Source organism: Anas platyrhynchos, chromosome 1, assembly GCF_047663525.1.
Source record: "Anas platyrhynchos isolate ZD024472 breed Pekin duck chromosome 1, IASCAAS_PekinDuck_T2T, whole genome shotgun sequence".
Classification (NCBI taxonomy): Eukaryota; Metazoa; Chordata; class Aves; order Anseriformes; family Anatidae; genus Anas; species Anas platyrhynchos.
This window is the reverse complement of record NC_092587.1, coordinates 110,141,283-110,167,293: the sequence shown is the minus strand read 5'-3', so window position 1 is coordinate 110,167,293 and position 26,011 is coordinate 110,141,283. Positions and strand designations below refer to the sequence as shown.

Genomic DNA, 26,011 nt, shown 5'->3' with positions numbered 1-26,011 from the left:
CTCATTTTATGTCCATGCTATCTTTCAAATAAATCTAAGAAAAAAGAATATTTGCATGTAGGATGACACTCACTTCACCCGTACAATCACAACGACCATCTCCCTATTGAACAGATGTTTCCATACCCTAGCTAGCATTTCTCGCAGATTTTCCTTGCTTCATGCATGAAAAGAAAGAGGGGAAATGATACATAAATCTATTGAAGAAGAGTATTTTGCAAATCTCTGCTATTCGGTGGCATTCCTCTCTTTGCAGGAAACTCCATGCATTGCAACGCGCTACAAACCCACCTCTCTGCCTCCTCCAAAGGGAGCTTCTGCCGTATGGTAACCACCACGGCTGAGAAATTGCTTGGTACAAGAGTGACGTGCCTTGCCAGATGGATCCAGATCAACCCACTTCCACTTCCCCCCACTGCCAAAAAAGGGCTTATTTCTTCACGTGTCACGCCTTTATTGCTTGCAGATGGAGATTTTTCCACAGACAGGGTGATTAGCCTCTAGAAAGATATCGGGGCCAGGTATTTAACAAGAGAGAGTGCCAAAAAAACAGTATGGAAAAGAAAGAAGACTTGAAAAACGAACAGAACCAAGTGGGACTTTGAGTCGTACGCTGAAACATTCAGAACAAACTCTCAAAGCAAGAAGCAAGGCAATTTGGAAGTTCCGAGTACATTAAACATTAGCTAAAAAGAGGTAAACTTTTAAAAATAGAGGAAAGAAAATAGAAAGATGAAAGCTATAAGTTGAGGTGAAAAGACATGCAAGCAACTAAAATAACAAATGAGTGACAGAAGGGCTAAAAATAAACACAAGATATTTAAAAGGATTCATGGTTAAAAAATAAAACTAAGGATAAATATTACAGGGAATCTTAAAGCTATCAGAGGAAAAAATAAATAAATATAGCTTCAGTATAGAGTGCAATCAGACCTGGTTAATTAAAGCCATTCACCCATACGTCTATTCTCAGCAGACTTGCCACCAAGCAGTAGCTGATCTAATAGTTCATGTATACCACATTTTTGTCAGTCCACGTCAACATGAAAGCCCTTTTTTTGGTGTGATGCTGGGAACTAGGACAACATATTTTCACTCTTTGGTACAACCTAACGAAAAGATTCCATGTGAACCTGTCTAAGAATCACAAAGCTGTACAAAACCAGACCAAGAAAAGCCAGATTAGACCATAGCTGGAGAACCACTGCTACACAGACATGGACTATCCAGAGAGCGCAGGGCAGGACCACCCCGCAGCCTGATCCCACTGGGATGGCCACCAGCAGTGCTCATAGATGACTGGTACCGATGTACGGCAGGAACCTGGCACCCATGGCCAGGGCAGCAGGAGTGCAAACACAGCCTGCTGGTCAGAGGGCTTATTCTGTGAATACTTTAAGTGATTTTAACAATACACCAAATCACCCGCTATTGCTTTTTGACAAAAAGCGTGATTGTATAATCTGGTTTTATGTCTCTCTTAGGATCATCCCGTAGAGACAGCACTGATTTCCCTCAAGTTCCTAAATGTTTTATTATGTTAGTTCAATCTGGTTCCAACATAAGTGTTTTTGTTTAGTTTTAATTATTATTACTATATTATGATTATCATTATTTACAGACAGGCTTATCTCGGTTGCTACTTTGTTTGAATGCTTACATTAATTCCTTGCAATGGAAAAAAAAAATAGCACCATTACATTGAAAAGTTAGGGAACAATGAATTTCATGCACAACATTATAAACGGGTTGACAAACAAACAAAAGCAAACATCCCACCATATGTATTCTGGTGAGATTTCTTTTTGCACGCTTTTTAATGGTAGTATACTGCAAGGCAGAATGCGAGTTACTTGCTATGACACACGTAATGCTTGAAGTCTTTCTTGGAAGACAATGGGAAGATGCAGAGCAATTAAACATTAGGCATATATGCAGGTCCCTGCAGACTCAGAGGTTCCTGTAATTCTGAAAATGGCTTGCACTTTTCAACGGGACACAGCTGCTTTGTGACTGAGAGGGCCATGCAGCTGTACACGTACCACAGTATGTGGAACTGAGGTGGGGAGAAGACATGCAGTTGCTGGAGACCTTCAGTTCAGAGTGGGACGTGATTCATAGGATGTCTTGTTTAGGTTTGGAGTTTGTTCTTCTGTTGATGGAGCTGATTTTTCCCTGGCTTTGCTTCGGAAACCCCTACTCAAGCCAGTGACTCCACAGAGCAACACGAACCTGCTTCACTTAGCACACTACCTTGGGCTTGTGCCACCAAAAATCACATCTCAACTACCAACCCACAAGCTCACTTTGTAGCCCCATGAAAGAGCTGGGAAGGGTGCAGAGTTTTGGGTTCATCATCGTGTTAACACACATTTCAAAGGCACTGCTTTGTTATCAAAGTGTTGTTTACTGAGCCTGATTCTTCTATCAGCCACAAAGTCACTGAATTCAATGTGGCTGACTCTGTAAAAGTGGAATTTGTTCCATTGTCTTTACTAAAACAATGTTTAGTTTGTTTACAGCAGAGCAGTCCAAGAGAGAATGCCTAAAGGTAATTTTGAAATCTGACATAAAATAGAAAGACAAACCAGCTTTGCACTTCAAATAGAGACTTTGTTCTGTAGTGCAGGATCTGTCATAAATACTGCATCAGCAGCCAGATTACTGGCACTTAAAATTAATGGGATGGAAGTTACCAAAGCCAGCACACGTCAAATTAGTGGGTATCAAAGAAGGACTCCCGTAGCACCCTAAGCAACTGCATCATCATACCACCTTACGCTTCTTGGTGTGCTAGGGAAAGAGCAGAAGGGTATTATGGAAAAATATACAAACTCCACTCAAAACCTCAAGTATTTTCTTATGTCTCTCAAACTCCTGATCTGCTTTTAATTAAAAAATGGCAGTGGAAGGTATGAATATACTGCCACGAAGACTGAAAAAGGGGGAACACAGAAAGCTACCTTTGCTACCAATACATTATTAAATTCTTTTCTTTGACATCCTGACAGTAATTGCACTGAATGGGATTGAATTTTGTTAAAATTACTTTAAAAGGGTTGTTGAGAATTTCCTGTGGGATGCAGTTGCAAGCACCAAGGCTTTCACTTCGTTTTCTCTGTTGTCCTTATGCTCCCGAGGGGCTTATTGTTCATCCTGCCTTTTGACAGCATGAAGGCCTGTGTAAACACCCTCTGAAAAGAGAAAGCTTCACCAGATACTACCATTTGGGTTTGTTTTCTTCTGTCAGAGGGAAAGATAAATATTCCTACCTGATTCACAGTCGAGCTTGTTGCAAGTGTATTTTTAGCAACCAACCAGCTCTTCTGATAAAAGTAATGAAACACAAGTGATTACATGGAATTATATTTAGAATAGCTGCATTTCTTTCTCCAGAAAGTGGCCACTGAAACCTGGACACTCTCATCAGAGATGCTGTTCCTACACTGGGGTGCTTGCAGCTTTTATATATCATAGAAGAACTATTTGTAATTCAAAATATGGTCAAACTCAAATAATTTTTTAATCTCTCTAATTAAAGTGAGGTTTCTCGAAAATCTTTAGACTGCTTGCATGTCACACTGCTTCCTAAAAGAGGCTTTTCTTTTGAGTTCTGGGTCCCTTCTCTTGTCAGAGTGCTTTTCTGCCATGCCAAGTCTTGATTGTAAATCATGAAGCCAGCTGAGTAATGCTCATCAAATAATGTAACCAAATTTAATGCAACTTCTTTCTGGCTTTTTTTCCATCCTGAATTATAGAAGAGGGCAAGTCATCTAGATTATTCCCTGAATAATGCGGACAAAAATGCCTGTGACTTTTGTAATCAAAGGTTCAGTGAACACTTTTCAATGCTCTGCCTGATTCAGGGTGAATGATGAAAACATTTTGAGAGAGGCAAACAGCAGACCGCTTCCTGGCCTACAATGCTGTGTTTTGTTTCACACACAGCGAATGCGAACACCCACAGATCACCACCTCAATGAAAGCTCTGTTATTTTTACCTGTTTTAAAAATAACAACAATAACAACAACAGAACACTGTCATTTCATCCAGGGTGAGCATGAATCAGACTTCTGCACTATTTTTTCCCCTCTTCAGTTAAGTAGTCTGTTTTTATAGCTGCCACGGTCAAAAGCCCAAGAAGCTGAAGGACAACTCCTGCGGTGACTACTAGTCCTTGTCCCTCTATTGCACACTGAGGGATGGGAGAAGAAATTTGGATTGGGCTGCCCGTGTTTTTCTTGTGTCTCTGTGCTGCTCTACATACCTTGTTAATATAGTAAGTCAAGATGCTAACAGTTAAGCCAGAGAAAATATTTTATCAGTATAACTAGAATTGGACCTGCTAGTTATCCAGATGTGTAATGATGGTTTGGATCCACTGACCAGCAAGTGAATCAGTCAGTCCCGCCAGCCCACCATAAGCACATTGGATACCATGACATTAAGCAGAGGGCAGATTTCCCTGTGATAGGTACTTCTGCTGCTGAACTCAGTGCTGCTGCTAGAAGCTCAACATCCTCATCTGTTCCTGACAGGGTTTTCTCTGCCCTTTTCAGAAACTTTGACCTTTTTCTTTCCCCACACCTCATCTCACTACATACAGGATATGAATTGATCCTTTAAAGCAATAAATAGACTTCTTCCTTTTCCATGCCCGAAACTGTAGGGTTAATAATTTAAAGAGATCAGCAGTTCAGCTGCTGATAGAGAACCTGCAGACAAGACCTGGCTGCTGCTCAAATATTTATGGTGCAGTGGTACCCGAAGCTTAGCTTGAGATAAGACCTCAGTGCACCCGAGGTTATAGGTGCACGTAGCACCTACCCCTAAAGGACTGTAGGGAACAAGCAGAGAGACCTTGAGACCAAAAAAAGCATCTTTGTGGGTGTGTGGAGCCGGGCCTGGCAGCGTAGCCTGGTGGTATTAAGTCCCAGATCTGCAGAATTATGCAGGTGCCTTGCTCCTGCTACCGAGAGGATGGGGCCTACATGATGTGCTCAGTGCCACGTGGCAAATCTGTGGGAGTTCAGACTTGACTCCCGTCATCCCAAATTTAGAAAGTGTAGTCTCCTTCTTAGACAACATCCTATAAATACACCTAGGAACAGAATAAGAGACATACTGGGTCAGACCAAAGGTACATCAGCCCACCATCCTCCTGTCTCCATAGCAGCCAAGAGCACATAAGTGGAGAAGGAAATAGGGGCAGGCAATCATGTGTGGTATCTCCACCTGTGCACTCCCAGCCTCTGCCAGGTGCTGCTCATGGGCTTCAGGCAGAGGTACAGTAAGGCTATTCCTTATTCCGAAACCCTCAGCAGACCTCTATTTGATTAACTTGTCCTGTTTCCCCTTGAGCCCAGGTAAACATCCTGCTTACGCACTGATTAAAACAAGGTCCTAAAGAAAGAAACACATCACACAGCATTGCAGCAGCTCTGGATTTCTCCTGAGAAGACACTGCAAGATGAAGTGAACAGCTGCATGCTCTGGATTGTACTTCCCTTTCTCCGATCTTGCGAGGTCCCATTGGGGCAATACAATTAGTGGAAAGAGCAGAGAAGCACAAGCAAGGGACTTCTGTGAAACCATTTAGGCTTCATCCTTGACAGACTTTGGACAAACCAGTTCATCGCCCTGAACTGCTGTATTTCCACCAGTGAAACAGCAGACATGACCTCCTCAAAGACACAGTGAAACCATACAGTAGTTAATGTTGGTACTGAGCTTCAAAGAAGCAAAATAGTACTAGTGTAGTACAGACCTATGTTGATGTAGTACAGGCCTATGTTGAAGGACATGCAGTTGATGCAGCTACTGTGCACTTTTTCTGAAGTTAAACAGTTAGATAAGTTCTTTCTAGAGATGCCTTTACTGTCTAAAATATGAACAACTAAACAATATCTTAAAAATTAGCCAAAAGCTGGCTGTAATACATTTTCAAAAGGAAGTCACCTTGCTATATAAATACATGCATAGACGCCACTTTGAGGCTCTGAGGTAAATTTGTTCCAGAGAGGGTTTTAAAGATTACCTGTGGACTACTCCTGCCCGATGAAGATGTTCTACAGCCAGAATAAGCTGCCTGATGTATTTGCGTGCTTCATGCTCTTCAAGTCTTTTTTTCTCATAGATCTTGTGCATCAGGTTGCCACCAGGGCACAGCTCCATGACAAGGTAGTAGCTGTTCTCAGTTTCCAGTATATCCAACAGCTGGGCTATATTTGGGTGGCGGATCATCTGCTGGATCTGCCCTTCCCGTCGCAGATTCTTAGTGACATAAGTGTCCTTTTTGGCTCTTTTCTTGTCAATTACTTTCACTGCCACCTAGTGAAAAACAGAGGAGAGGGGGGTTATTAGCTGTCGCACACTGATGATTTATTGCTTTAAACCTGCACAAACAACCTCAAAAGTAAAAATAAATAAATAAATAAATAAATGGCTGTAATTCCCAACTGGTACACCAATGTTTCAGGCACAGCTGCCCAGGTCAGAGAAACAGCTGATTTTGCAACCCCAGCCTCCACTAACAATTACTCCCTTGTGCGATGACAGACAAAAGTTATTGCAAGGAAATAGGTAACAAAGGGAAGACAATGTTCTCATTAACCACTCCCAAATACTGAGCATATTTAATGCTGGACATTTAATTTCATCTACTATCTCAAAAAGTCTCCAAGCTGGTATTTACAAGTTGTTAACTGTCATTTTTGGCTTTTCCTGGCTTAGGACATACGACTTCAGATGATCTGCTTCCATTACAAGTTCCTGAAATTATAGCCAACTGTTAGTTTTACATGACTGAAAAGAAAAAAGAAAAAAAAAGAAAAAACAAAAACAAAAACAAACAAACAAACAAAAACACCACAGTTGTTTTGGTACCACTCTCTTGGCACATTTCTTTTTCTCTTTTAAAACATACATGAAAGACAGTTCCCTTGTTACTTCTAGAACTGAACAACTCTGCAAAATCCAAGAAGGCAAAAATTTCTTTTTAAATGTGGGTACTAAATTGCATACCACTCAGAGCTGTCCAAGTCAACTGAAGCCCATCATGAAAGTATGTAATAAAAGCAAAGAGACTCTGCACCACAGCCTATGACACAGTCTAGCCCCTGTTGAAGTGCTTTCATTCCTACTGCTGGTGCAGACACTACATGAGAACAAAAGGACGAGACCAGTGAGGATATCACTCTTTTCTATGCTTAAAGAACCTGATTCCTTTTACTGTTTTAATGGAGGCACTAAATAATTGCAATTAATTAGCATCTGCCTTTATCTGTCTCAGATTTGTAGATACTTATTTATTGAGATTTCTTATTTAGAGTGCGTGCTGCAGACTTCCAGGTCATCTGCGCCAGACAATGATTTAACAGCATATGCCAGCAGAGCAACAAAAGGCACTGGATCCTCCTCCCCTGCCCCTCATTTCCTCAGAGCTCTGCAACAAAGGAAGTCCTTTAACGCATGCACCAGCCCCAGCGGCTCACTGATCATTACCCAAGTGACAGTTGTTTGTCAGGATGAGGGAAGGGGAATACAGTGCTTGGTATTCCTGTGTGATGCTGAATTTTACACAAAACTGGTTGGAAAGGTTCTCGTTTGCACAGGTACGGGTCCAAGAGAAGGCAGAAAAAATGCCACAATCCCTCTGCCCTCCCTGATGGGGGCACAAAGATGCTACACTTGCATCTTTGCTGCGTGCCTTGATTTGGCCTTGGAGGACCTCCTTCATTAACTTACTCCTATGATGAGAAGAAATAACAAACATGGGGAAAATCTTGGAGTTTTACTGACCGGATTGCTCATTCTCAACATCCAGAGAGTAGCTCAAGCCAAACAGGCTTCCATCCATCTCCATCTTGTACAGCATCCCTCCTCATGCTACTCACAACACACTTGCTTCCAGCTACAGCCAACAACATGGTTAAAATCCACGGCATTATAGGCTGCTGGTCTTGGGCATCAGGGATACAAAGTTGTTCACAAAATGCCTGGCCCCCTCCCCGCATGAGAAAGTGTCACATCAGGCATGTGACAGCTCCCAGTTTGGCTAGCTTAGCCTTTTTTCTACAAGAAATAGAAAGTTTGAATTAGTAAACAATTTGTTTTTTCTTCAGAAAATAGAAGCATTAAATAAATAAATAAATAAATAAATAAATAAATAAATAAATAAATAAATAAATAAATAAATAAATAAAAATGCGCCCAGACTGTTTAACACAAACTCCTAGAGTCAAAGTCAAGTTTTTATGAGCAGATAAATTGGAGAATAAAACTACAGGAGTCTGGGCTTAATAGTTTGTCTTAACAAATAGAAGTCAGCATCATGGCATACGTTATTAGCTGGATACATTTCTGCTGTTAAAAGATGATTCTAATGAAATACCCTTGATAAGAAGGCAAGGCTAAACACCACATGCATGACAGCTGCCTGGGTGAAATGTGGAGCAGCATCAGAGCCATAAATGCCTGGAAGCTACATTCCTGACTAGTCACATTAAAGAAAGATCATTCTGTTTTAAGATAAGACAACAGGCAAATCAGAGCTTTACTTAACCATTTTTGAAAGCCTCAGGTGATTCACCAAGGAAACAGTCTTAAATTAGTATGTTCTTCAATCTAATGAAATAAGACCAAGAACACAGAGGCTTGCATGGATTATTTGGACAGCAAACCACAAAAGCTATTCTGGTGAGGACAAACAAATTCGTGGGTAAAAGAAACATGATATACCAGTTTGTTTGCTGGCAGCACAACACAACCTCTGCAAAAGTTGAGAACAATGCACACGAAAATGCTGCTGTTTTCTGCAGCTGCAGGATACACAACATGGGTTATTAACAAAATGGAGCAGTAACCTCTTGTCCATATCAGGAAGTCATCCTGAACTCATTGACTAAAAAAAGCACGTTACTAAACACATGCATATCTCCTACGCGGGCTGAGCATGGCTGTTGGGAACAAGGGCAAACACCTGAACCCAGGAGACAGAGCCAACTATGTGACTACTTGCAAACTTTTTCACCATCACAAAGAATTAGCCATCTATGTCTTAAGGACAAATTTTCTCTTTGATTTTGACAGATGCTTGGTCAGGCACCCTATCTATCCCAACAGAGCTGCCTTCAGACCCCATCTTGAGTCTGAGCTGTCTTTTCCATACCTTCAATATCCCTTGCATTGGGTCCAAGAAGTCCATCAGCACAGCTAACAGCCAGCTGACAAAGGAGGCAATAACAGTTTTGTTTCAGCAACAGCTTTGCACAGGGGAAAGAGAAGAGTAAAACACCAATTAAGAGTACTGAAAGCTTGCATTTCCCATATCAGAGAGGACACAATGTTCTGTGACACCTTGCTTGCTCCTGGGACAGTGCAAGCAAGACCTTGCCTCCTCTCCTAGTTCCATGCTGCAGCACAGGGTACTCCAGAAATATTTCAGATGGATAAAATATTTTTTCTCTCTCCATGGATTTTCTCTCTCCGTCTCAGGGACAACTCAAAAGCTTTAAAGAAATCTCCATATATCTAAAGAAAAGAATACACAATTGACCCAACACATAAGCAACCTATTGACTGTCATACAGATGTTCATAATTGCTTCTAGCTGTTGTGCCTCTCCATCTCTCTTCATCCCAGCTCATCTTCGTTACAACTCCTTTCATTTATTCTTTTGCTCTTCTAGTCACTGTCCTTTCCCTTGCACTGCTCTTCTTGCTTTTGTTTTCTCGTAGGATCCTTTTTCTTTCATAAATGAAATGCACCCCATGATAGGGAGTCAGCACTGTCAGGCAGAGCTCCGATGGTTTGTTTTGGTTTGGTGTTGTTGTTTTGTTTTGTTGTAGTTTTTTTGTTTTAGTTTTTGGTTTTGCCTGTTTGAATTTCTTGGATTTTTTCTCCAATTTACAATTCATTCTTAAGCATACAGAGGAAATCCATGGATCAAAATGTGCGCTCAGTAACTCCAGGGTTGACTTAGCTCAATATCCTTGATTTTGAGTTCATCCAGAGTCACACTGAGGTAAGTGGAGACGGAATGTGCCCTGACACATTTAATATGCACAGACTCATGTATGGTGCATATGCACGCATACACCTGAAAATGTCATCCATGCAGAAGGAAAAAGCATTCAGTATAGAAAATACCCTAGATGCTAGCTAGCCACAAAGCAAACACATTCAAGCTTTCATAACCTACTCAAGATAAGACAATTATTCTGTTTTGCTCTCCCAAGTTTCACGTGGGGGTTCTTTGCATCACGCTTATCTCCTGACTTGAATTGCCAGCCAATATTGGCATAGAAATAAAAATAAATGATAAAGCAAGTAATTACTCTGAATATGTATCAACAGTGGCTCTTGACATTCAACACATTGCTTTTGGCTAAATCTTTGCTGTGTAAATAAATAAATGGTTTAGGTTATTCTGTGTTATGAGATACGAAGATGAGTAATAGGCCGTATTTTTGGTTCCAGAGTCCTAGAATTACTGTTGGAATGAATTACTTTCCTGAAGTTTATGGTGTGACACATCATATGAGCAATTGCTGCTTCTCTCGATCGTTGCACTAAAATAGTTCAGGCTGGGCTAAAATGTACTGGAACGGAGGTGAGGGGGAAGTGTAAACACCACTATTCTCCAAAGATAGTTGTAGGAGACGGTTGCATTGCTTGCAGAACCCAGCGGCTAAACCAACAGCGGCAAATACAGGCACGTGCCATCACCCAAATAAAGGCACACGTTTGACACACGTGGGAGGAGGATTTTTGCCACTTAGTGCTTCAGGAGGGTTTCTGAAGCTGCAAGAGAGAGGCAGGGGGTGGAGCTGGCTGGCACCAGACAGCACAAAAACAGTCACAGCAAGGCCCTGAGAAAAAGCAAGAAGAGACAGTTTAAAGGACCAGATGTTGCCTGGAGAAAGCTGGGAGCAAGGGCTTCAGCATCCAGAGAAAGCACATTTTGCATGCTCTTTATAAACAACCATACCTTCTCACATAAAATTGCAACAAAGCATGGAAGGCGGCTCAGGGGACGTGTTTGGAGTTTCCCCATGATCCCAAGTGAGGACAATTAATGACTTTGTTCCTCCTTGCTTATTCCATTCTTCCCTCAAATGCAAGGCAGGGAAAAACTATTACAGAAGGAATGACTTGCCCAACAGACAGACCCCTGCCTTCAGACCTGACCACAGACAGACCTCAGCAGACCACCCCACAAAAGGCTACCCATACCCAGTATCCTGCTGACGAAGCTATCTCTGCCTTTCTTCTAACACACGCTGTCTCTGGCTGACCCAGCACACAGCACACGAAGGGTTTCTGCTGGGCTCACACTGCCATCTCCCAAGGGAAGCCCAGGGGCAGCCTGTATGTCTTTGTGAGAGACACGCTGTGCAGTCCCAGCTCCCCAGATCTGTGCCCTGACAGCATGCCAGGCCCACAAAACTGAGGATGGGGATGTTGTGCTAGGAAGGAGGAACCTCCCAGCGCTTGGTGGGCAGAAGAACCACAGAATCACAGAATCATTAAGGTTGGAAAAGACCTTCAAGATCATCTGGTCTAGCCATCACTCTGCCACCAATGTTACCCACTAACCCATGTCCCTAAGCACCACGTCCAGCCTTTCCTTGAACACCCCCAGGGACAGTGACGCTACCGCCTCCCTGGGCAACCCGTCCCAGTGCCTGACTGCTCTTTCTGAGAAGCAATGTTGCCCCATTTCCAACCTGAACCTCCCCTGGCACAACTTGAGGCCATTCTCTCTAGTCCTATCACTAGTTACCTGTGAGAAGAGGCTGACACCCAGCTCCCCACAGCTTCCTTTCAGGTAGTTGTAGAGAGCAATAACCCACGGTCATCTTTTCCCTGCCCCTTCTGGGGCATGTAACTCCAACAGTGACATTCAGAGAAACCATGGGTCAAAGAGTAATACTTTTGATAGGTATTCCTGCAGTGTCCTGCTGATGGGAAACCAAATGTTGGATACCACAATGAAGTTGAACAAACACACAAAACAAAAGAACATTGGAGGGGGTGGCAAGCCAAGCCTGCTATGGAGTTGATTTTCAAATACATGCAAAATTGATGGAGGGTAACAGTGGTTTTGTTTGTTTGTTTGTTTGTTTGTTTGTTTTGTGGGTGGTGTTTGTGTGCATGTGTTTTAAGTTACTGGGTTTTGTTTGTCTCCAAAGCTGCAAAGAGTTTTTTTCAGGCTATGATTTTGCAACAAAAACCTCTCTCTACCTAGCTTTTCCCTGGTGAATCTCGGGCTTCATCCAGTTACGACACACCATCATTCCGCCCGAATGAAACGAAGTCAGCAAGCATATGACTACCAGTGACTTCAGTCACACGGTATGTTAGCACCCAGGGAACCCAGGTCCCAATTTCGCCTCAGGTTTCTTGCTCGCCAGATTGGATGCCTTTACGCAGGCTGTCTCTTGGCAGGCGGATGCATCTCAATGGAAGCAAGCCTTCCTCTTTGCCAGAAAATGGGTTTTCTCAATGGCCTGTTTGCTGAGTCGAAGTCAAGAGGTCTTAAACAATACTCATGTCAGACGCTTGCGGTAACAACTGGAAGAACAGTTTCATAGCAATAGCCCCGGTCTAGCAAAAAATGTTATAACATGCTTAACTTTATAGAGAACAGAAGACTGCACGTGACCTTGCAAAATCAGGGTATGACATTTAGAGGACTCTTTAAGAGTTTTCCCACTTATCCAGCCACTTGAATAGTTTCCTTCTGCAAATTCGCTCCTAACTTTTAATAAGAGGAAGCCCGTTCCTGCAGATCTCTGCCAAAAGGAGCTCCGGCTGAACTGAGAGGAAGCTGGTTTGAATAAGAATCCAGCAGGCACTGTGGGATTTGGCCAGGAGACCAACACAACACAAGAGGAGAAACTTCAGCTATAGACTGCTGGAGGGACACCTCCTCCCCTCCCCACTTCCACATCCCTCCTTTTTCTTTTTTTTTTCCAGGAACTGCTGGTGGCAGCCTGGCTGGAGGTGATGCCAAGCCAGGCAGCAGAGCCAGTTCTCAGCACTGTCCCAGTGCACCCTGACCATTCACATGGAACTCAGAGCCGCAGGTTACCGGGTGCAGCCAGGACGGTCAATGGGAAAGACTGAGCCTCCACCATAAACCAAACCTTTATATCCTGATTTATGCTTAGAGGAGAATGAGACAAAGAGCCAGGCCATGTAGGTATTTCATATAGCAAGTTGATCTCCAGCTCTTTTTTTTTTGAGGTGACCAAGACAACTCATGCAGTGAATTCATTTTCTTTTTTTCCTTCCTTTTGGTGACAGGTGTCTGGCATCACTCATAGCTTGCTTTGTAATCACCACTGCTCTCACTACAAAACTCTGAGCTTAGTTTTCAAAGCTGGATGGTGATTTTTGGGGGCCAACTCAGGGCATACTAAACAGACCTAACTTTGAAGCCTGCCCAGTTCTCAGCGTATTCTTGAGAGCAATCCCTTTCAGGGTATCTCAGGTTGGGCAACCAACCAACCAACCAGGCATATAATAAGTTGCTTTTCATAACTGAATCCAAGGATTAGAAAATGCTAACTTCTTTCACTAGACAGTGTTTATTCTTTGCTTTAGCTGTTAAAGCTTGGTAAATTTGATAGTACATCAGGGGAATATTTTCATAGATCATAAGTACTAACATCTCAAGAAACAAAGCATTAAAGAAAAGGATCATCCAAGTAAATGCATACCAGCAATCAATAAGCTGTACACCTGCAGAAAGGACCACGCATACTCTGCTCAGGACAGGGAGAAGTCAGAGCTTTTCTGCTCAACTGTCAGACGTGGCTGAGTCCATGCACCATTACATAAACACAAACTTAACTTTCTCCACGGCTTGATGCTGGACATTCACCGAATTACCCAGCAGTCTGTAGCAGCCAATTCAGAGGTGCCAGGGTGGCACTTCTGGAGGAACTCCCCTCAGCTATCCTGCTTGGCTGCCCAGTTCCTTAACAAACGCCAGCATCCTATTTGCCTTTCAAGAACTGCTCTCAAAGCAGACTGCAGAGCATTTCTAAAAGTATTACAAGATAAACGCTTGTTAACCATTCTCTTTACAGCCTAGCCATTCACGTCAAGGAAGTAAGCAATCATCCAAACCTACAGCAACGCGTGAAGGCAGACTTTTCCACAAGAATGACATCTGTTCTATTTATCAAGGACAGAAAAGAACAACCATTCAACCATGGCCATCTGATACCTTTTATACTTGCCTTGTGTGCTTGCTATGAATAGAATAGGAGGATCAGAGACTGAGTTAAACGTGCATGCATGTGCATGTATATGCACTGAAAAGGCTTCTCAGCAATACAATTAGAGATGCATTGAGATTTCATGTTAAACAAGCAGTATCGTCTCTCTGCTTCACAGTTGAGTGGTGATGTTCAGCCTTTGATAACTTTTGTGTTTGCTCTTTGCAGGACAGCTGAATTATATATTCTGTTTCATTTGTATTTGCTCTGGAATTAGTAAAATCAACAATTAAAAAACATAGGGAGGAGTCACTTTTGTTAAAATATTGTCTTCTCTTCAGAGTCCATGACAGTGTAAGCCAAGAGTTTGGGGTTTAGCAAGAGATAAAAACAGCTGTTGTAGAGATAAGTACAGGATAAATGTCTTAGTTCGCAGGGGACCACTCTCTCTGTTGGCAGACTAGACAGCCAGGAAAACTTTAAATCAGCCCCTAAAGGGGAATAAACTTTTATAAACAGGAAAGTAGCTCAGCGTATGCTCATTTGTATACTTCAGATTGAAGGTAACTTGAATGGAATCAAATCACTGGGAGATAAGAAAAAAATCTTACCATTACCTACAGTGCAATGACAACAGTATCCAGCAATGTGCATAAGGATTCAGATAAGCAAATGAACCCTCTTGATGTCACAGCTAACTTAAATGTAATCCTTAAAAGCATAAGCAGGATGTATTTGTTAAGGTAAGAAAAGGTATTAATTACACCTGTACATGGCACTGGGCACTATTATTAGATTACTATATCTAGTTCTGGCACAAGCACTTCAAGAATGATGTTAAAAGTTTGCAAAGAGTTCTGAAAAGAGCTTCAGGAACAGTCTGAGGTCCAAGAACTGTTTGTCACAGTATCCGACTGAAGCTCAAAAATTTTAATTAACAGAAAACTAAGCAGTGATGATGATTTTCTGCAAGTACCTGCAGGAGGAAAGGACTGCTGATAACAGACAGCTTTTTAATAAAACAAAATTAACTGCCCAAAAGGTAACGTTGGGCAAACTCAGGCTGTAAGCACGATCCATGTTATTCAGGTGCAGTGAAGCAGTGATAGGAACATCTTATCTTACAGAGATGAAAGTAGATTTTGAATCCCCCCACCCCCAGAGTGTGCAATAGCTCAACAAAACATTGATACAGATACGCCCAAAGAGAATACCAGCTCTTGTCTTACACAGGAGGTCAGGCCGGATGACCACCGTGATCCCTTTGAGCTTTAATAATTGTACAGGTGAGAAGCATCTCTGGTCCCAGCTGAGACAGGGGCAAGGCACAGCACAGGAAGACTGGAGTTGAGCTAGGCAAGGCAGTCTGGGAGCAATTAGCAGTCACATCAAGGGATGCAAATGTTGAAAGCTCCATCGGACATCCTTTCCTGAGCTCTGTGGCACAGAAGACACGAAGTGTCACGAGGACTCAGGCAAATATTGATGCTCCTGCAGACAGCCCTACTCGCCCACGCTGCTGCTGCTGCCTATTGCATCAGCACAGTCGAATTAGTGTTTCCGTGAGGAGCCAGAGTCCTGATGTATCAAGGGACTGGTGTTTGTAAGGACATACTACAGGGCTGCTCCTACCACGCTATGTGCAAGGGCAGACCGTATGAAGGCTTTAAAACAGTCAATATTGCAAGGCTGTGAGCACAGACTGGTCAGAGCTTCCTCGTGATCTACCTTCATGCCCTTTTACATGGTACAGCATTCCCCATATCTCTGCAATGCTTCCTCCTCCTTCAGTCAGTCAGGAAGGAAACAGAGGTAACTGCTGATCTAACACACACGTAATGCCTTGTTCGACATGGTCTATTTCCACAGAGCAGCTCAGCTTCACTGGAAGAGAGCCATGCCCAGCCATATTTCTCTTCAACATGCTTTTTTACCTCATGCCATATTTACAGGTAACATCAAGCCATCCTTCATGGGTAACTACAGTTATCCTTTGCTGGACATACTTCTGCTTAGCTGTTTCCGTAAAGCTAAGTACCTTCTTCCCCCTCATCTTCTGCTTCACTCCATTTTCAAACTGAATGAAGTAACCTTATCTGCGAGCATCTCTGCCACCTGACACGGCCAGACCTTCAGTGACTGCCAGGAGATGGTTTTGAGGTAAGGGGCTGCAGCAATTCTGCCCTTTCCCATGTGTTCTGTATGGAAATACCCACAAATTATGCTTTTCCTTGGTGCTCTATGTCCAAACCAGCAGAATGTGTACGATGTATGGATGCAGGACTTTGAGGAGCCTGTGCTGCTACAGCGCTGGCACATCTACAGGCAGGACACACGACTTGTCCTGAGTGGGTCATGGGTGGGATCTGACTGGCCTTTGGCAGAAAGAAACCAATTCCAGTGACCTTTCACTGCTCTCTTGGTCAGCTAATTAATGGGGTAGCAATAACAGTGTTCCCCGAGGGACAGGAGCACGTTTTACCTTGCTGGCCTCTAGTGATATCTACACAAGTCAAGAGAGATTACGCAGAGACCGATGGACGTGGCGGCGGCAGAAAGCTGGAGGCAGAGATAAATGAGGATGCAAAACCAAGGTTCCCCAAGAAATCCTTATGAGCTTGTCAAAACCAGCCTTCAGGCCTGGGCCATGTGCTGCAAGAAGAAAGCGTGTGTCTGAATGCCTGAAATGGCTGGATTTGCCCAGCCATTGAAATGTAAAAATATTTGCCCAGTATCACTTTCCAAATATTAGCTATTTTGCAGAAAAGGGCTCTTTGACATGCTAAAAGACCATCCATCACTCAATTCGAGATCTCTTTTGAGCTCAAGGTATTAACAGCTAGAGGGAAAGATGTTTTTCAGGTCCTGTTACACGAGCACATGGGGGCCTGATGTGCAGCCGCTGCAGCTGAGGGAAAGCTGGCTAAGAGGAGCAAGGCCCTTATTTTACATGGAAAAAAAGATGATGGCTACTCACAACAAGCATGAAGGAAGCTGTGTGATAACTGCAGGGAAACCAGAGGTCCTCTTCACCCAGACACAGCCCCAGTAAGCTGCTAGGACAACAGGAAGCAGAGAGTGCTGGAGCAGAGCAAGGCATGCTCCATGCCTCGGTCACAAATGAACCATATCCTATCCAGCTGCTTCTGATAAACTAAAACTCGCGTTTTTAACACTGAAAACGTCTTCTGTCACAGCAAGATGGATGAGGATCTCGGGTTACTTGTGGGGAAACAAAAGCGGAGAAGTGATACCGAGTAACATTCCTCCAGCACCACTCCTCACAGGAGAAACCTTGCGGCTAATGCCGCTTGCCCCTTGCATGATCACGGACCTGTGGCATGTTTCATATTAAGCAGTCCCTGCTTCACATTTTAGTGATCACATCCATAACTGGACTTACAGAAGACCAAGTGTCCCTAATTTAAAGTGCCTTAACACCAGTGCAGCTTTATGATTAAAAAAAAAAAAAAAAAAGGAAGAAAAGGAAGAAAAAAGAAAAAAGGACGTTTGTTAGATCAACAAGAACCACTGCTTTCAAGGCCCAGTTTAGTAATTTAAAATACAGGAGATAAAATATTTACAGTCATTGGGAGCCAATCTAAGGGTGTTGCCAATAAAGTTTATATATATATATGTTCTCTCCCTTAGTTCTGTGGACATTAATCACAGAAAATAAATTTATTCTTTGAAAAAAAAAAAAAAAAGAAAATGTTTCCATGACAATCTTCCACAACAGGCAGAAAGCAAAGGAACTTCATTATATATAACTTATCTTTTTTTAGTTCTCTTTGTTGCGATGATTTTCCTGGTGGCACCGGATCTCGCACCAAGAATGAGAAGAGCTCGACTGGGACCCATGTTGGAAGTGCCAGACTTGCAGCTCAGCAGCGCAATACTGCAGCAGAGCATGCTCAGAAAAGAAAGGTTTGGTTGAGGCAGCACCCGTTTTTCTAGGTGATCTCTCTTGGGGACCACTTTAAATGCTCAACCACTCTTTCCCGAAGTGGTCTTTCCCTTTGGAAGGAGGAGGTTTGACTCTGTTCCCTACAAGCACCGATACCAAACACGATTTTGGCAGTGCTTCACCTCAGCAGCTTAGAAACGGGCACCTCTGTCCTGGCATGGGCCACGGGGTCATGCCAGTGGTTGCAGCTTCTCTCCTTCTGCAGTAAAACTTACCAGAAAAAATCTCCCTGTCTCTCTTCATCAGCGCCAGCTCCATCAGCCCACTGAAAACACTGGCACCGCTGAGTTCATGCCCTCGAGGAGATTGGCCAACAGACAGCAAGCACATCAGGAAAGTAGAGCAGAAAAGGTTTTACAGAGACACAGAATGAAGAGGTTTGAGGTTTTTGCTCTTCAGCTTAGCTGAAAATAGTAGTTAAGCCAATCTGGAAGAGAAGTAGTGCAAAGTGAGACCACACTGCAGGCAGAAGGTACTCGGGATAGCCTGCATCTATCCTGGTCCAGCTGCACCCCATGCTGCCAGGTCAACACCAACACAGCAACCCACGTAACTCTTCTTCTGGCCAATATCTACATAACCACTGGTTGTGGATGGTTTTAGATCCCTCTCTAAGATCTCAAAGACTAGCATAATATGCACGCAAACTTTCAGTCTATTTATCTATTGTTATTTATACGACACAACAGCTTGGCTTTTAGGCTATTATTGCAATTCAGTCACCAGCAGGGCCATCCTGTCACCTCATGGCTGCTTTACTTGTGAGGTTGTTTCCTTGTGAAGGGTAAGTGCTGCTCATTAATAGCATCCACTTTCCAGAGTGCACGCTAACAAATAACTCACGAGGGCAGAGGGGCGAAGATGCCTAATGTGTTATGTCCACTGAAAAGCATGAAGCTATGGTAGCATTCCCCAGCTCATTAGTGTAAAAAGGGATACAGCAAACTGCAAGAGGTGGAAAGCTAGACGTGTTTTAATTACTAACACTCTTGTAGGTAAGGCATGCCTACAAAAACAGGCTCGCAGCTTTACACATCATTAAATATGTTAAAAACACAAAACTTGGGAGAACAAATGCAGGGATCCAGATGTGAGTGCCACAGAAGAACTACACCTGGTATCAATTCAGCCTCAACACTCAGCTTCCCTCAATCCTGCCTATGCCACTAAAATTATAACGGTCTGTATGAAAAGCAGCACATTGCTGACATGCACTGTTAGTGACGTCCTTAAAACTGCTGAATGTAAACTTGAAAGCAGATTATCTCAAGAGGATAAGCAACTGCCACATGTGCATCAATTCAGCTCATTGCAGAACAAGTTGCAAGCTACAGCTGATAAATATTAAAACAAGCTTCCTGGAAGCAGCAGACTGCAATAATGAACAGGCGCTCTTGCCTATTCAGGCCTATTCTTGCTTACTCCAAGCATGCAACACAGAAAAGGGTTAGAGTCAAGAGTATGGCTTTATAACAAGTGCCTGTTGCAACTGGTTATCCTCCTGATGAACCAACTGTTAGCAGGTGCTCATACAAGAGACGGAGCAGGTGAGCACACATCAGCAGTCTGGTGTTTATTCTGCCCCGTGCTCAGATTCTTAAATGAACACGCTCTGGAGAACTTTGTGCTGACAAAGCATCTGGTTGTCTGGTCCTGCTTCCAGCCAAGTCCTTACTCATGTCACTGCAGCCATGACAGCACCCTTGAAATCCTTCTCTGAAGTACTTCATGTTAACAAAAGCATGTGTTTAGTGGCTTCAATACAAATTATGCATCTGCGTGCACGTACACAAACCTCTGTGAAAAGAATGGTGTCAAAGCTGTGAAAGCAAACACTTAGAAGCAAAGAAATGTCAAAATTAAGGCTGCAGAAACACCCTCATTTCACTTCCTCAGTGCATATAATTAAGAGCGGCACCATAACACATCATCCAGGTATAACAGTTGGCAGCTGTTAATAAGAATCCCAGAAGAAAGCCACCATGCAAATTTATGGTAAGTACTTTCTTAAGCAACCTTTTTTTTTGGGGGGGGGGGTATAGATAAAATGTTAAAATATGTAGAGGAAGAGCTAAGAAGAGAACTATTAATTAAATACTTGCAGTGAGAGCACAAACACATTGAGGAAACTGATATACAAGTATCACTGGAGGAAGGACAATCTGCAGCCTGACAGTATTTGGGAGTAAAAACAAAGGGTTGGACTGAAAGACCAATGGTCACATTAGAAACTCAACTTTTGTTTGCAGTAAAGTAACTTTCTGGCCCACTTGCTTGGTAAAATGGCCTGGAAGTGACCCCCATGCACACACAGCCCCCCAAACTCAAAAAGTTATGATCCTAGAACTGACTACATATGAGTATAAGCCACATTTCTCTGTTCCCAAGCCAGCATTACGACTTAGGCAGCCCTGGATCTTGCAATACAGGCACAGCTGATGACGGCAAATCCTGATGCAGAAGTCCTTCATGTGAAGTCCCCATCAGGTTTTGGTTTCCCAAAGGAAGAGCAGCAATGTTGCAGGGTTGGCAGAGTTATCAAGGGCAGGAACAAGGCAAAATCTCACCTGCTGATGCACCCAAAGGGTTTTGGCCACCAAGTCAAGCCCCAATCCCCTCAAGTCCATGGCAGAACATAAGAGGAAAAGAGTGAATTTACTCAAGGCAAATGTAACTCCATAGCATGTGTTAACTTTGCATAAAATGCAAAGCATAAAATGTGTATGGCGTTGTAACATCTACTGATGTGTGCTGGCATTACTTCTGTCCATGTTTCTCTGTGTCCATCTGGCTATATTATCCTGAAGGGTTGGTGAGTTTCCTAGGGGACACTGCTGGAAGATAGGAATTATGCAAAACGCATCACTCCAGCCTTTGCTCCTGGTAGCGAGCCCATGAGCAACTCAACAAATGTCCTCGATGCCAGCAAGGGATTAGAAACGGGATGTTGAGACTAGGGTACAGATTGTCTGACAGCCTTCCCCGCCACAGCAAGGATTTTAGGAGCCAACAGCCTCAGCTGGTGTAGGGCAGCAGCAGTGTTAGGTCAGAGGTTGGACTCGATGATCTTGAGGTCTCTTCCAGCCTAGAAATTCTGTGATTCTGTGATTCTGTAACACCTCTGCATCCCATTTTGCCTCCCTGCAGGCAGCTTGAGCCCTATGGCTCAGCACCCACCGCAGAGGTGCAGAGCCGTGCAGCTCCCCCCAGCTCTTGCACCCACTGATCTGCTTCAGAAGGTGACGACAGACCGTGATGTCCCAGCAGAAATGCACCCACTGTGCCAGCGTGTAATTCTGGAAAATGCAGGCAGAGCAACGTGCCACCAGCAGGGGACAGAGCCTGCGGGACTGCTGCCCAGGTGCCCTTTGAGAACACCTCCCCTGTTCCTTCCCTGGGGCGCAACAGCCCACGCAGCCGCCCCGGCACTTCCAGGAATCTCAAATGCAGTGTTTTAGGTTTTTTTTTCTTTTCATTTTTTAAGCATCTTTAACACAGAAACGCATTCTGAAAGCAAACCCTTTTGTGAAAAGGCCACTTTCGATATTAATTGCTTTGCCTTCATAGAAGCTGGTAAACTGTATTTTTAGCAGCCACTTCCCACTAAGTAGCATTGTTACAGAAAACCACTCGATTCACTGTAACTAAAAATGTCTCCTTTTTGAGCTTAACAATAGCGCTAAAGAAACTGATAAACACGTTTTTTGGTGGATGAGAAGTCAAATGATTCAATTTGCTTCAATGTCTTTTTTTCTGTCGAGCTAAAGATTGTACCTAACAGTAGACAAAAGCAATCTCGGGTCAAGTTTGTTTATAAAGGCTCATGCTCACGCCGTTCTCTCCCCTCAACATACTGCCATCCTGTGATGCTGTGTGGAGTTATTGAGACATTTCATCGGGTCCACAGAGGATGACACAATCCGTCCGGTCTACCAGTAGAGCATATTACCCCCCTGCATTGACAGGAACCCAATTTCAGCTGTCTGAAACTACACAAAGATATCATTTTGCAATATGGCCTGCTTTCTGCTGCCCAGAGATAGACCACGCCGAGCCTCAAGCTTGAAACAATCCGGGAGTATCTTGTGCACAGGCTGCAAAAGTTAGCTGAATAACAATACAGCTAGCTCAGTGGGGTTTCATAGCCACAATTTAAATCTAAATTGGCTTGCTCTTCATAGAGAAACTACGCTTCCTTAGGACTGGCAATAAAGACTGCCTGAGCTGATCTGACAAATCAGCCTTTTACTCCAAAATCTTAGATTATAGGCTGTGATATTTTTGTTCAAAAGCAACGGAAAGAATAATCTGTTCAGCATTCTCCTGCGCTCAGCTAAAATACACTTAATTGCATCAGGCATTACCAAACATTTTTCAAGCCCAGAAAATAATAACATGCCTGACATTATGGTAACACAAACCACAAGAAGCACTGCAGCGGATTGGATTTAAAGCCCAGCACTGCAGACACTCGCAGCTAAGGTTTAAGATCTCACCTTAGCTCACCCTCCCGTGCTCAGGCGCTCGGAAGGGCTGCTGGTTGCAGTCCCACACGCTGTACTCCAAATGCATAATCCAGCCAGCTGCCCTTGGAGCAGCTGGTAAAGCAACTAGCGTTTGGCCCACAGCATGCACCATCTCATGCTCTCTTGAAGACCTCTTTAGCTCCTAGCGATTTCAGGGTGAGGTAATGGCAGATTTTTGGCATTCACTCCGCATTGCCTTGATTCTGTACAATGCATTGTGTCAGTGCAATGGATCCGAGCCTAGCTGGGGACTCATTAATCCACAGATTTCATTTCTAAACACACAGTTTTCTGAAACAATAATGCGCATTAACTCCTCCAGAGTTGCTAAAGTCTGCTGCAAATCAAAACCTGGTTGGGCACCCCTGGCTGAAGTCAGATAATCTGGTGACTGTAGCAGCTTGGGCTGTGCCAAACCAGCTACCAGGCATTAGCAGTGAGACCCCTACTTCACACTATTACAGCAATTTTATGGAAATTCAGACAGCGCCTTTGCTTTACAAAACAAAAATCAGATGTCAATTATTATTTTTTTTCCTCTGAAAATACATGCAGGCACTAATCCTGGAATAATAGACTCATAAAACATCAGCCTAGAAAAATGCAGCAACTGGGACGATCCAGCGGGCTGTCCACAGGAGAAGGCTTTGTTTCCACGGCTCACTTTGCTGAACTCCACTTGCAGGCGCACTGACTACTCCCTCCTGCAGATTAACTTTTCCTCTGCAAGTGAACGGACTGGAGGACGGTTTCTGGCTCACCCCACTGACTGGGGGACAGGCCATAACAGGGCGATGTTCTCCCCCAGCCGCGCTCCAGGGCAATGTCCCGAGCTGGGGGGCGGAGGTGGGTATGGAGAGGTGTCAAGGGGCAACTGTCACATAGTCATGCGCTCTCAGGCAGCCCTGATAATGCCATCCTGACCCTGGTTTCCACCCCGGAGGAGGTCTGTGCTCAGCCTCTGGTGGCCTTTTCCCACAGGGCCTCCTTGCATGACCCGGTGCCGCTGGTCCCGGCTCTCCCACTGCCTCATGCTTTCCCTCCCCATTCAATGCACACGCTTGCTTGCCAGCCCCAGCCTCCTCTCAAATGCACTCCCAAAGAAAGGAGCCCGGGTAAGCAGATGTTTTTCTTCTCTTCCTCATGTTACAGCCAGAGCTCTGTCGCCTGTGGTGGGCTCCGTGTAGGCAGAGCTGCCGGCAGCTGCGAGGCAGATCCAGTTTGGGCACGTTTCAGCCTCTTTTGGCTGGAGGCCACGCAAAAGCGTGGTGGAGGAACATGCCCAGAAGAGCTGAGTGTCCATCAGCTCTCTCTGCCGGGAGAGATACTGGACCCGATGATCTCTTGAGGTCCCTTCCAACCCCTACCATTCTGTGAGATCCTCACATGGGGTCACGCGTGGGACGGAAAGCATTCCCCCCTCCGGTGAGAGGGAGGCACCTCGCTGAGATAGGGCCTCACCTGAAGGAAGTCATTAGCTGCCCTTATCTCCCATCCGTTAACTCAAATCACTCATCCATAAATACCTGAAATTAAAGGGGTGCATTTTCTGGGCAGATGGACCCTGAATGTGTGAATTTGGAGCTATGCGACCGACCTTTTACCCGCTGAAGCCGACAGCGAGCGCCTCCTTTGACCCCGCGGCACAAGATCGGGTCAGGCAGAGCTCAGAGATCATTGCACCCGGCCACGAATAAGGACACAGGGGCTCAGCAGGAAGGAAGGGAGATCCTCCTAGAGTTTCTGCTCAGCACTTTGTCATAGCATGTGTTATTCAAGACACTGGGGGGGAAAAAAAAAAAAGGAAGGCAGCGGGCCTGGGAGCTGAGACAGAGGGGCGTGTGGTGGGCCTTTTTATTTTTTCCTCTTAACAGACTGAGATAAATGTAGCAATCCAAAAAAGTGGAGGTGGGAAGGACGTGTGTGTGCATGTGCCTTTTATCAACGAGAGGATCATTGGATGTATCTGTTACCAAGGAGAAGCACACGCTTGGTAACAGAAGAGCACAAAATTATTTTCCTCTCGCGTTCCTGGATGATAATAATCACTAACATTACCATTTTTTGTCCCGATGAAATTCAGAGCCCTAACTCGAAATTTCACTCCACGACAAACTTACTGGAAGGGGAAAGAAAAAAGAGCCAGGAGTGCAGGAACGCATACTACGGAGACGCAGCCGTACCGGCAGCTTATTTAGGGTGCTGGAGGGAATTGCCGGAGGTGCTTGGTCCTGGCAGTGCAGGGAGCTTGCAGTAGCAGTAAGGTGTCCTGCGTTAGGCAGAGCTTTGTTACCTGGTCTGATCCGACAGGGCAGCTCTAACGGGAGCAGGATAACTCCTCCGTGGGTCCCGAGCTGGGTGGACCAAACTAAAGCACCCGCTGCTCTCTATCGCGGGGTGCCACATCCTGAGCGATGGGCAGGAGGCTCCACTAAGGGGCTGGGGAGAAGAGGCGAGGAGCAGAGCCCCTCGGCGGACTTTTCCTACTAATACCCGAGGAGGGGGAGGAAAAAGAAAAAGGAGGGGAAGGTTTTACCCTGCCGGCACTCAAAGCGAGCAAACCCGGAGGGGGGAAAGGGGTCGGTGCGCCTTCAGCGGAGCATCCCCGGGGGGCAGCAGCGCGCCCCGCCGCCCTCCCCGCGCCGCTCCCCGCCGTGCCCAGCCCTCCCCGGCCGGGCGGCCGGCTGGCTACCTTCTCTCCGGTGAGCACATGCAGCCCCTCTCGGACCTTGGCGAAGGAGCCCTCGCCCAGCTTCCTGCCGATCAGGTAGCCTCCGACGCGCTTGGTGTGCTGGAAGTCGCGGAGCCGCTCTCGGGGCGGCGCGGCGCTGAGCCAGGCGGCCAGCAGCCTGCCCTCCGCCGCCACCGGACCGGGCACGGCGCCGCCACCGCCGCCACCGCCGCCACCGCCACCGCCACCGCCAGCCACATCGCCCAGCAGCCCGTCCCCCGCCGCCGCCGGCATCCCCCGGCCGTGCAGCCGCCCGGCAGCAAAGTTGCTCGGCGGAGGGCGCCGAGGGGAGGAGCGGGGCGAGGGGGGGGCCCCTTGCTGCCGCCCCTCTGCCTGGGGACGGCGCCTCCCTCTGCCTCCGCCTCCTCCTCCTCCTCCTCCTCTTTCTCTTCCTCCTCCTGCTGCTGCCGCCGCTTTGGACCGCCGCTAATTTCATCCCGCTTGCACGGCCCCGCAGCCCTGCCTCGGGGGCTGGGGGCTCGCTGCCCGCCCGCCCCCATCCGGATGGGGTCCCCCGATCCTCTGCCACCCCGCCTGCTCCCCTCCCACCCTCCT

At 45.1% G+C, this 26,011-nt stretch overlaps 1 protein-coding gene across 3 annotated transcripts in view; it reads right to left on the bottom strand.

Annotated features, from left to right (window-relative positions):
* The window catches only part of HUNK (hormonally up-regulated Neu-associated kinase), a 57,001-nt gene extending 31,228 nt beyond the window's left edge, over positions 1-25,773 (bottom strand). For 2 of the 3 annotated variants that reach the window (XM_027449202.3, XM_027449203.3), the window contains exons 1-2: positions 25,418-25,773; positions 6,039-6,331 (exon numbers count right to left, since the gene is read on the bottom strand). In XM_027449202.3, coding sequence (XP_027305003.3) covers positions 6,039-6,331; positions 25,418-25,690 — 566 coding nt within the window. In that variant the 5' untranslated portion in view covers positions 25,691-25,773. Of the gene's footprint in view, positions 1-6,038; positions 6,332-22,695; positions 22,716-25,417 lie in introns of those variants that run through there. The other variant, XM_072026377.1, reaches the window with a different exon arrangement.
* Positions 25,774-26,011: the final 238 nt, after the last annotated feature.